A 13,041-nucleotide genomic window follows, 5' to 3' on the forward strand; every position below is an offset into this window, starting at 1 on the left:
TACATTGCTGATGTAGCCACTACTACTGAAACCAGTATGGGGGTTCCTCAAACAACAAATAGAGGTACCATATGATCTCGCAATCCCACTTCTGGACATATATTCAGATAAAAACCATAATTTGAAAAGACACATGTACTCTTATATCCACAGCAGCGCTATTGACAATAGCTAAGACATGGAAACAACATAAATGTCCACTAACAGTTGAAGAGATAAAGAAGATGTAAGATATTTTATATATATATGCATACATATATATACACACACACACATATATATACACATGGAATATTACTCAGCCATGAAAAAGAATGAAATACTACCATTTGCAGGACCATGGGTGGACCTAGAGATTATTAAGCAAAAAGTCAGAGAAAGACAAATACCATATGATATAAGTTATATGTGGAATTTAAATACAACACAGATGAACTTATTCAGAAGACAGAAACAGACTCACAGACATAGAGAACAGACTTTGTTGCCACGAAGGAGGGGATGGAGCAGACATGGATTCAGAGTTTGGGATAAGCAGATGCAAGCTATTATATATAGAATGGATAAACCACAAGGTCCTACTGTAGAGCACAGAGAACTACATTCAACATCCTGTAATAAACCATAATGGAAAAGAATATGAAAAAGAATATATATGTATAACTGAATCACTTGGTTATATAGCAGAAATTAACATAAACTGTAAACCAACTATAGTTCAATTAAAGAAAAAAGATTATCAAAATATATTTCCAATGGCATCCCTAGAGTTACTGCAAAAACCAACAAACAAACCAGGGAGGGGCTGTCAGAGAAGATGTGTTTCATTTTCTTCTTTCCACTTCCATCACCTCCAGGCTAAAGACATACCGAAGCTGAGAGGTTAGACCATGAAAACAGGAAGTAGAATCTGTGATTTATATATACTACTCAAAGATGTTCATCTAAGTGACCTGCATTCTTTCAGACTTGCAGATATTATTATTTCAGTGGTGAAATGAGTCTTCTTATGAATGGTGTATGAGTTACATACGCAATGACTGAAGGCCGCTTGGAAGGTAAAACTCTGTCAGGCGCTGCAACTAAGTAAATATTGACTTGCCCCAGCCCCTGTCCTGAAGGTGAACAGATGGAGTTTAGCCTCACCACAGGACCGCTTGCCCAGTGAGCTCACTCCTGTTAACGGCCATTCCCAAGTCGGTTCTTACTCTTGCCGGAAATCACACAATGTGAACAGGACAAATGCCTCTTCTAGGAAACAGGAATAAAACAATGGAGAAAAAATGAAAAGAACAGAGAAAGGATTTGCTTCCAGACTTTCCAACTCACTCCAAAGTCGAACCTTCAGTACTTTGAATCATCTTGTCAATATAGCACATTTAATACACTCCTATCCATATAATCTGTTTATATCACATCTCATGTTTCAAATAGAGTAGCAGAAATTCAGGAAGTAAACTCCATCTCATGGGGCTGTAACAGAATAAACAAACAAAAGCTTCCTGGAAGTGACTTGTATTTTCTTAAGGCATTTCTATTTTTATCCACTTCTAGAATTAGCAGGTAAGCTCTAATGGTAGCAAGGGTTTTATCAGTTTCACTCACTGCTGTAGACTCTTGGCCCAGAATAATTTCTGGCACATATTAGGTGCACAATAAAAAAAATATTGAGTAAAGTAATAAATTCCAGGCAGCCTGACATTCTGAGTGACCCAAATAATGATAATTTCCTCAATATATTTTAAAAATATTTTTCTTGTTTTTTTAAACATTTTTTTTCTGATTTCCCAATTGAAAAAAAAGAAAAACCCAAAGGCTTTATTTCCCACATGGAAAGCTCTGATTACCTTTTATCTCACCTCAATTTTTAAGTGACAGTTATTTTTTTAAAATATCCATTGTAAACTCCATTTTCACTGATGGAACTCTTCAACCAAAAAAAATTATTTAACACAAATGCCTATCTCTCTAGTATATAATACTATTGTTTTCTTCCTTTGAGTCATAAAAACAAAGAAAGAAACTAAAAACCCCTTTACACACCATCATCTCTGTTGCCATTCAATGTCAGAAGTAACATCTGTTAGCCTCCTAAGCAAAGTCTCCAACATCAGGAAGCTGTCAAGTTCAAAACGGTGGAAATTCATTTTCCAAAATTTGAATGTGGTATAAATCACTACAGATGGTGACTGCAGCCATGAAATTAAAAGACTCTTACTCCTTGGAAGGAAAGTTATGACCAACCTAGATAGCATATTCAAAAGCAGAGACATTACTTTGCCAACAAAGCTTCGTCTAGTCAAGGCTATGGTTTTTCCTGTGGTCATGTATGGATGTGAGAGTTGGACTGTGAAGAAGGCTGAGCGCCGAAGAATTGATGCTTTTGAACTGTGGTGTTGGAGAAGACTCTTGAGAGTCCCTTGGACTGCAAGGAGATCCAACCAGTCCATTCTGAAGGAGATCAGCCCTGGGATTTCTTTGGAAGGAATGATGCTAAAGCTGAAACTCTAGTACTTTGGCCACCTCATGCGAAGAGTTGACTCATTGGAAAAGACTCTGATGCTAGGAGGGATTGGGGGCAGGAGGAGAAGGGGACGACAGAGGATGAGATGGCTGGACGGCATCACTGACTCGATGGACGTGAGTCTGAGTGAACTCCGGGAGTTGGCGATGGACAGGGAGGCCTGGCGTGCTGTGATTCATGGGGTTGCAAAGAGTCGGACACGACTGAGTGACTGATCTGATCTGATCTGATATATATGCAAGGGGATATTTCTCATCCATTAAAAAGAAAGAAATCATGCCATCCGCAGCACTGAGGACGGACCTAGAGATTGTCAAACTGAGCAAAGCAAATCAGACAGAGAAAGAGAAACATCATATGCTATCTCTTATATGAGAATCTAAAAAGAAATTTTACAAATGAAGTTGTTTCATTTGAAAGCTGAAGTTTTATCATTGGCAACAAAGTCTATCAAGCCTCTTAAAGTGACAGGCTCACTACATTCCCCTGAAGATGACTGACAAAATCCATCACTGAACAACCACAGCTTGCCAGACGTTCTTTTAAGCAAAAACAGTTTTCCATGGAAAAGCTCAGTTCACAACTTGAACAATCACACAAGTGTTTCTCTTTGAGATTCCTGTTGTGTGCGTTGGTGTACAGCAAACGTGTTTTATACATACGCCCCATTTTGTCACACAGAATATTAAATAGACATATACTCAAAGGTCAAGGTTTTATGAAATGAGTCATTTTTATTACTTCATCAAGAACACCATTAAGAAACTTGCTCTATCATAGTTTACTCTGTATATATGAGAAGCGATTTATATGAGGCTCCTGGGATAATGCCCTTGCTTTAAAACCATTAATGTCACTTGCTACCTACACTGATGGTCTCTAAAATCTTTACCTACCTACTCAATCAGTTTTTTTTTTAAATTTAGGATTTTGTAATAGTAAAGTTCCAAGTATTCCTAATGGCCTATCGGGCCTGGCTGTATAACCTCCCAAGCTTATTTACTTATTTATTTGTCTGTTTTAAAGTGTCTATTTATTTATTTTTACTTTTTGGCTGCATGGCACATAGGATCAGGGATTGAGCCTGCACCCTTTGCATTGGAAGTGCGGAGCTGAACCACTGGGCCACCAGGGAAGTTCAAGAACACAAACTTATTTAATTATCACAACTGCACAGACAGCAAACATGGGACGTGAGCAAACCCAAGCTATAAAAGACCAAGCAACTTGGCCAAGGTAATAAAGATGGCACATCGAAGAGGGGGGACTATAACCAGGTTTTTCTTCCTCTAGAGTCACAGCTCATCATTCCATATTCCCTCTGAGTTTCTCAAGCATTTTCATTTCTGTAATCAGAAGGAACTAAAGATCTATGATGTTAGAATTATGTGTTCTTAGGCACAAAAATGAAAGCCCAGGGTGGTCAAGAGCTTTGTTCAAAATCATATTTAGTTAATGGCAGAGCTGGGATGGAAAGAACCCAGTCCTAGGCGAGAAGCCCTGTAACGCCTCTTGCCCCTAAAAGAATGTTCTGGTTTCATCCTTATTTCTCTGGCATAGCCAGAGACAGACCTGCGAACAGGAGATGCCCTTGGCAGGCACCAAAAGACACTGGCCTGTGATAAATGGGCAGCTGGTGCCAAGGGTGCCTTCCTCAGCTTCCTCCTTGTACCACGTCAGGCACGTGAGTACCAGGACCCTTCCTGTCCTCTGCAGCTTACGTCTTTCCACTACAAAGCCAGCACACGGCAAGTGGCAACAGGCTCAAGAGTCATCTAGAAGACTTCCCAGGCTCCCAAGAAAAGAGAAGGGGAGCTCGTGTTTTCTTCCGCAGAAGCTCCAGACAAGACAGTTGAAACTCCTCTGTGACAGGGTCAGAAATGAAGGGGGATGCTCCCAAAACGAAGGGCTGTGCATCAGCTTCCACACCACAGGAGTTCTAGCAGGCACGCGCTCTCACCACGATCCAAACACACAGACCATCCAGCCCAGCTCATAGGATTCGAGGTACTATTCTGCTCAGTGGAACATGGGACCTCAGGGAACAACTCATTGCTCAAAACATCCAAGGAGGAGGCATGACTTCACGAGAGGAACAGGGGAGGATACGGGGCAAAGTGATGATAAGAAAGGCGGGAGGGGTGGCTGAGAGCATGGGGGAGACAGAGACGCACTACATACTGCAGACTTGAAGCAACAGCGGATCAATGTCACGCAGCCTTCATGACACACTCACGCCCCTGGCAATCAACAGATGGCACCTCTCACTGCCAAGTTCTAATGCATTTCCTGTTCAGGCTCAGCGTCAGGACACCGGGCTTGCCAAATACCCACTGATGCAGACAGCGAGGGGAGTGGAAGAACCTGCGGCTATACACCTCTGCCTTCTTTGCAGGACCTCGTTCCTCGCAGCAAGGAAAACATTCACTCTGCAGCAGGTGAATTTCCACACAGGACGGCAAGGACACGCGTCTAGACGTGCACTCTGAAGGTGACTAGTATTTGGTAAGAAATGTTAAGCTCATTCAGGTTTTCCCATAAGATGGTATGGAAAAACCTAAACAAACTTTTTGGCCAACCCAATACTTGCTTTTTTTTTTAGTATAAAAAATAGAGAAGCAACCTCTAAGGGTAATTCATATCTATCATTGGACAGAGCTCACTTGAGTACTGCAGCCATTTATTCTCATCCTAATGGATCGTCAACAGAGTAGCTATTATATTCAAACAGCAAGGCAACCTAGAAAGTAAAACCCTAATACTTTTTGGATATTAGTCCTTGAATACTAGGGCCCAAAACTCTTGAGTTGAAAAGTTTTGATTCCTATCGACCAGCCACCTGAGTGCCCGGGCTTCTTTCTTGGATTGCTGGAAGCTTGGTATCCACATCTCTCGCAAAGAGCGCTGACGTGGGACCAGGGATGAGAAAGCGAACACTGTAGGCTCTGGACAGCTCAGGTGGGTAACGTCTGCCTGCCATCTTTTGGGTGGTAAGCCCTGCATTGAGAGAAAGAGGGAAAAATGAAAAATGTAAGTTAGCACAAGTCTCATGCTCCGTAAGTGCCTAAAGCAAGTACCTTCACTCCATGGAGTCTCCATAGTCACACTCCTGAAGAGTTAAAAGGAGAAAGAAAGTATCTAACATTTATTGAGAATATCCTGTGCACCAGATGGGCTTCCCAGGTGGCTCAGTGGTAAAGAATTAGCCTGCCAATGCAGGAGATTCAGGAGGCGTGGGTTCAATCCGTGGGTTGGGAAGATCCCCCGGAAGAAGAAACGGTAACCCACTCCAGTACTCTTGCCTGAGAAATCCCATGGACAGAGAGGCCTGGGGGGCTACAGTCTATGGAGTCTCAAAGAGTCAGACACGACAGTGACTGAGCGCACAGAACATACATGCATTAGATACTCTGCTCGGTGGGCTTCACAGACTGTCTCATTCAATCCTTCAATCCATTCACGCCAAAATACATCCTTATGGAATTTTAGAACACACAAGAAAAGGAAGAGACTTTACAAACTCCCTAAGAGGAAAAGATCAATTCGGAAGGTCAGAAGTTAGGATGGTTTTGGATTTCTGGACAGTAACACTAGAAGTTAAAAAGCAGTGGTGAAATTCATTGATGAGTATTAACACTAGGAAGTACAACTTCAAGGAGAAAAAGAAAAGTTGCATAGCCTCAAAATATCTCCACCCATATGTTTACTAATTATAGTGGTGGTTTCAACATACGTCTAGGGACTTCCCTGGTGGTCCAGCGGCTAAGACTCCATTCTCCCAATGCAAGAGACTTGGGTTCAATTCCTGGTCAGGGAACTAGATCCCACTTGCCATAACTAAAAATCCTGCATGCTGCAATGAAGATCAAAGACCCCACATGCAGCAACTACGACCCAGTGCAGCCAAATAATTAATTAATTAAAAAATATATATATATATCCTCAAATTAGTTTATATTCCTCCCACAAGGAGGCGAAGCTTAATTCCCTTCTCTTTGACTGTGGGCTGGATTTACTGACTCGCTCAGTGGAAAAAGAAAATTAGTAACTTCACAGAGGAAAACCCTAGCAGACAACACCTTAGGCAGGTGGTCAAAGAGAGCATCACCAGTAACACATCATGCTGATATCACTCATCCCCTGATATGATACAATGAGAAGGTCCTTTTCACCTCTGTGCTCTTATTCCGCCAAATCCAAAACCCAAGTCTCAACATGAGAAAACATCAGAGAAACTCTACAGAGGAACATTCTGCAGAATACTGACCGATCTTCTTCAAAAATGTCAGTTATTAAAAAACAAGAAAGATGGCACAACTGTCACAACTGAAGGCATCTGAGGCGACATGAGGAGCAACTACAATCTGGCATCCTGGATCCGATCCTGAACAGACAAGGGATGTGAGTGGAGAAGCTGGAGAAATAGGACTCAAGTCTGTATTGCAGCTCACTGCAGTATTAACAGTCAACATTGGTTTCTCAGTGCTGACAAATGTGCATGGTTAGATAAAATATTAACATTAGAACAGAATTCTGGCACTCTGCACTATCTTTGCAACCCTTCTATCAACCCGTAATCCTTTCAAAAGTTGACAAAAAAAATTTAAAGAAAGCCAATAACAAACTGCCTTCAAAATTCTGAACAAAAAAAACAAAAACAAAACTAATGTCCATTTTAGTAGTTTACATTCAGCTAAACTATAGTTTAAATGTTAGAATCAAATAAAGACATTTCAGACATCCCCCATACACCCTTTGTCAAGAAGCTATATGAGGGTCAGTTCAGTTCAGTTGCTCAGTCGTGTCCGACTCTTTGTGACCCCATGGACTGCAGCACACCAGGCTTCCCAGTCCATCACCAACTCCCGGAGCTTGCTCAAACTCATGTCCATCAAATCGGTGATGCCATCCAAACATCTCATCCTCTGTCATCCCCTTCTCCTTCTGCCTTCAATCTTTCCCAGCATCACAGTCTCTTCCAATAAGTCAGTTCTACACATCAGGTGGCCAAAGTATTGGCACTTCAGCTTCAGCATCAGTCCTTCCAATGAATATTCAGGACTGATTTCCTTTACAATTGACTGGTTCGATCTCCTTGCAGTCCAAGGAACTGTCAAGAGTCTTCTCCAACATCACAGTTTAAAAGCATCAATTCTTCGTCACTCAGCTTTCTTTATAGTCCAACTCACACATCCATGCATGACTACTGGAAAAACCATAGCTTTGACTAGATGGATTTTTGTTAACAAAGTAATGTCTCTGCTTTTTAATATGCTGTCTAGGTTGGTCATAGCTTTTCTTCCAAGGAGCAAGCGTCTTTTAATTCATGGCTGCAGTCACCATCTGCAGTGATTTTGGAGCCCCCCAAAATAAAGTCTCTGTTTCCATTGTTCCCCATCTATTTGCCATGAAGTGATGGGACCGGATGCCATGATCTTCGTTTTTTGAATGTTGACTTGTAAGCCAGATTTTTCACTCTCCTCTTTCACTTTCATCAAGAGGCTCTTTAGTTTTTCTTCACTTTCTGCCGTAAGAGTGGTGTCATCTACATATCTGTGGTTACTGATATTTCTTCCAGCGATCTTGATTCCAGCTTGTGCTTCATCCAGCCCGGCATTTTGCATGATATACTCTGCATATCAGTTAAATAAGCAGGGTGACAATATACAGCCTTGACGTACTCCTTTCCCTATTTCCAGTCTGTTGTTCCATGTCCAATTCTAACCGTTGTTTCTTGACTTGCATACAGATTTCTCAGGAGGCAGGTCAGGTGGTCTAGTATTCCCATCTCTTTCAGAATTTTCCACAGTTTGTTATGATCCACACAGTCAGAGGCTTTGGTGTAATCAGTAAAGCAGAAGTAGATGTTTTTCTGGAATTCTCTTGCTTTTTCGAAGATCCAACAGATGTTGGCAATTTGATCTCTGGTTCTTCTGCCTTTTCTAAATCCAGCTTGAACACCTGGAAGTTCACGGTTCATGTACTATGGAAGTCTGGCTTGGAGAATTTTGAGCATTATTTTGCTTGTGTGTGAGATCAGTGCAATTGTGCGGTAGTTTGAACATTCTTTGGCATTCCCTTTCTTTGGAATTGAAACGAAAATGACCTTTTCCAGTCCTGTGGCCACTGCTGAATTTTCCAAATTTGCTGGCATATTGAGTGCAGCACTTTCAAGCATCATCTTTTTGGATGAGGGTACAATCAACCAAATAAAAAGAAAGTTAAGAGAAAAGGATAAAAACATACAAGAAGCAGAGGTGTCAACATAAAAGAAAAAGACAGGAAAGGCAATTCCCAAAATGCTAGGGAAGGGAGATCTCAGAGTGGTCTCTACACAGTGTAGAGGGCAACCAGATGTACCTAATGTATGTCACAAGGCTCCAGGAGAGATTTATTCAACAAGATGAAATGACTTGAATGCCTGGTATAGCTGAACATCTTCAAAGGAGGTTTAAACAATCAACAAGGATTGAATTAGTTATGTAAAAGTATAAAATAAACAAACAAGAAATAAGACAGTTATTAACTCGAGGGAAACCAAAAGCTGTACAGGTAAGGAAAATAAATCATAGTATATACTACATGGTTCATTTCTACATAAGTTACATGATCATATAAACAGTGGATGTTAAAAAAAATTATGTATAAGAGCATGTTAGTTAGAAACATTGAGTAATAATCAAAACAATTTGTTAAGTATGGTGGTAAGTGGCTTCCCAGGAGGCGCCAGTGGTAAAGAACCTGCCCACCAATGCAGGAGATGCAGAAGATGTGGGGTTCGATCCCAGAGTTGGGAAAATCCCTTGGAGGAGGGCATGGTAGCCCACTCCAGTATTCTTGCCTGGGAAATCCCATGGACAGCCAGCCTGGTGGGCTTCAGTCCATGGGGCTTCAGGGAGTCGGACACGATTAAGTACAGCACATGGCTGGTGGTAAGTGGCTGCCTTCTAGGGAAGGAGAAAAGAAAAAAGAAGTAGAAGATAGTTTTCTTTTACTAACTTTGCAGAACTAATTGATACTTTAACCTATGTACCTGTATGTCTCTTTCTTAAAATTTTTTTTTTTATCTTTTGGCCACACCACGTGGCATGTGGGATCTTAGTTCCTCAACCAGGGAAAAAACCCACGCCCTCTACATTGGAAGCACAGTCTTAACAACTGAACCACCCGTGAAGTCCTAAAAAAAATTTTAATGTGAAGATATTAGAGTTGATAATAGTCAGGTTTGCAATGATTACTCTTCATCCATACCAAATTTAGAAAGCAGAGCAGAAAAACCAATCTGAAATATACTAGAGATGTTTAGCCTGTAAAAGAGATGACTTTGAGTGAGCATAAAGCTTGTTTTGAAGCATCTAAAGAGATTACAAACGAAAGAGTGAACTAACTTGTTTGGTAGAGTGTGAAGGATAGGGTTGCCTAAATTCTTTCTTCTCGATAACTACTCACAGATGGTCATGGAGTTTGGCTTCCAAGAGCCTGGAACAAGCGTAAGGATTCTTTACCAAGACAAAATTGAGCACAGAAAACCAGAACAGGAATCCAAATGGCCAACCACAAGAAAATGCTAAAACGTACAATCTGGGGAGTCTAAATACCCATCCAGGGACGCCCCTGACGGACCAGCGGCTAAGACTCTATGCTCCTGGGTTTGATCCCGGATCAAGGACTAGATGCCACGTGCCACAATTAACGGTGCCACATGCCACAGTGAAGATCCTTCTTGCATGCTGCAACTAAGACCCGGCATGGCCAAATAAACACCAACTCAAAGTTCAAAGGATTAGATGCAGGCTCAAACTTCGGGTTACTACAGCCAGAGTTCATGATTGGGGAGAGCCTGTATTTGGAGCAAAACCAGAATCAAATAAGGAGGACCCCAATCGATTACTACAAAACAGCTTTGGAAAGGCCATTTTTCATCTTTCCTGACTGATGGTCACATAATCAAAGCTGTATCTCACCACATTAGAGTTTGAAGTGGGTAGCTAAGAAAGAACCACAGAAGGGGAAGTCTTGGTTCAATACAAAGACCGGTATAACTGTAGAAATTTAACAAAAGATAAGATTTGCTACCCTAAAAAATGGTGAAATCACCAGCCCTGGAAATGTAACATAAATTAGCAGATGACTTGGTCGTGATATTTGAAACACCAGTTTCATCTGTACTGACCACACAATCTTTAGTGGCCTTCCCAACCCTAACCTTGCGTAACTGTCTACATGAGAAAGTCAGTAGTAATACCCTCTTTCCCTGCCTGCCCACTTGAGAGTTCTTCCAATGGTGTAGAATAAAGTCCCATTTAAGGTGACATCATAGAGAAAAGAATCTTGTGAAATGGACTCTTTTAGCTCTAGTGTTCTTCCAGAAATGTCTCACAGTGTGACCTGAAGAAAGTGTGTCCGATGAAATGGTTATGACACGTTTAGTAGTAACTAACTTTCAGCATCCCAAATTGCCTTTCCAGCTGAAGTCCTGGTTAGAAAAACAAGCTGTTCCTAAACTACAATTAATAAATAGTTTGCTTCCAAGGAGAATATGGCTCCTACTTTAACAATAAGGAAAAAGTCAGATTATCTACAAATTCATAACTCTTCTTGAGTTCGTCAGGGAACCGAGATCAAACAACAACCAAGTGAACTGAACCCCAAAGTGACGTGTTCATCTCAGGAAAGACGGACACAGGCTCAATTTCACCTTTTGCAGAACACAGGTGAAGGAGGAGGCTACCACAAAGTAGGTAACAAGAAATCAACTAAAATTTTAACAAATCCTTATAGGTATGGGCTATCATGTTAGTTTAGAATAGCTCAGTTAAGTTCAGTCGCTGAGTCATGTCCAACTCTTTGCGACCCCATGAATCGCAGCACACCAGACCTCCCTGTCCATCACCAACTCCCGGAGTTCACTCAGACTCACGTCCATCGAGTCAGTGATGCCATCCAGCCATCTCATCCTCTGTCGTCCCCTTCTCCTCCTGCCTCCAATCCCTCCCAGCATCAAAGTCTTTTCCAATGAGTCAACTCTTCGCATGAGGTGGCCAAAGTACTGGAGTTTCAGCTTTAGCATCATTCCTTCCAAAGAAATCCCAGGGCTGATCTCCTTCAGAATGGACTGGCTGGATCTCCTTGCAGTCCAAGGGACTCTCAAGAGTCTTCTCCAACACCACAGTTCAAAAGCATCAATTCTGCGGTGCTCAGCCTTCTTCACAGTCCAAGTCTCACATCCATACATGACCACTGGAAAAACCATAGTCTTGACTAGACTGACCTTTGTTGGCAAAGTAATGTCTCTGCTTTTCAATATGCTATCTAGGTGGGTTACACCAAAAAAGAGGTCAAACTCACTCAAAAGCTCTTCTTTTTTAAAAAAATATTTATTATTTATTTGGCAACATTGGGTCTTAGTTGCATGCAGGCTCAGTAATTGGGGCACATAGGCTTAGTTGCTCCACAGAATGTGAGATCTTAGTTCCCAGACCAGGGATTGAACCCACATCCTTGGCATTGCAAGGCAGATTTTTAACCACTGAACCACCAGGGAAGTCCCCAAAGCTTTTTCCATGTACCTCCATCAGATGCCCAGGAAGAAGACTGGGGCCAGGGTAGAACACTGGAAACAGCCTCCTTCTTTGGCCCGGGGCAGAGAAGGAAATGTCAGGAAGCCCCTTCCATCTCCCCAGAACCTTCCCTTACAAAGAGAAAAAGTCTTACGACACTGAAGAAGCAGGAGCAAACCTTTTATCTTCAGATCCAAGGGATGAAAAATCTACCCCTCCCCCATGCAAAATTCACCTGTCTCATGGTCTGGGTGGAGGCTGGAAATGAATCCGGACCTAGGATCCCACCAGGATACCAGAGGTCACCTACCCCTTAAGGGACACAGAACTCTCTTCCATACAAACCAACCACAGATACAAGGCAGAGTCTGGCTTGAAGGAGAGGCAAGAACACTGAGAAAGCTTCACTCCTGAGTTCCGGGAATGCAAAAACCTGCCTAAGCCTGACGCTGCCAAGAAAACAAAGAACCCACCCTGCCCACACCACGAGCCTGTCGCTGAGCAACAAGCCACAGCAGTTTACTGCCGATGGAGGGGCAAGAGCACGGAGACCTCCTCTGTGACCCGGCAATACAGGACCTGCCAAAAGCTGAGGGTGGGGCAGAAAGGCTGAGGAAAGCAACTAGTGCCAGGTGCCACTGTAAGCACAGGTAACTTTCATAGTTAATACTGATAATATTTAATTATTGATTATTGTAATTATAAATACTGGAATAATTTGAAGCTGTAGAGCACTAAACATAACAGTAACAACACAAACCTCTCTTTTTTTTTGGCCACACCCCGTGGCATGTGGGGTCTCAGTTCCCTGACCAGGGATGGGATTTTTACCTCTGTAATGGAAGGCAGTCTTAAACACTGGAGTACCAGAGAAGTTCTGCAAACCCAAATTTAGGTCAGCTCTTGAGGTGGCGCTAGTGGTAAAGAACCTGCTTGCCAATGCAGGAGACACGGGTG

General features: G+C 42.0%; 1 protein-coding gene across 1 annotated transcript in view; it reads right to left on the bottom strand.

The window, feature by feature from the left end:
* Window positions 1-3,232: 3,232 nt before the first annotated feature.
* FUT10 (fucosyltransferase 10) overlaps window positions 3,233-13,041 on the bottom strand; it is a 78,934-nt gene continuing 69,125 nt past the window's right edge. The window contains exon 5 of the mRNA XM_061404442.1: window positions 3,233-5,521. Within this exon, the coding sequence (XP_061260426.1) occupies window positions 5,297-5,521 (225 nt within the window). The 3' untranslated portion in view covers window positions 3,233-5,296. The remainder of the gene's footprint in view (window positions 5,522-13,041) is intronic.

This window comes from Bos javanicus, chromosome 27, assembly GCF_032452875.1.
Source record: "Bos javanicus breed banteng chromosome 27, ARS-OSU_banteng_1.0, whole genome shotgun sequence".
Classification (NCBI taxonomy): Eukaryota; Metazoa; Chordata; class Mammalia; order Artiodactyla; family Bovidae; genus Bos; species Bos javanicus.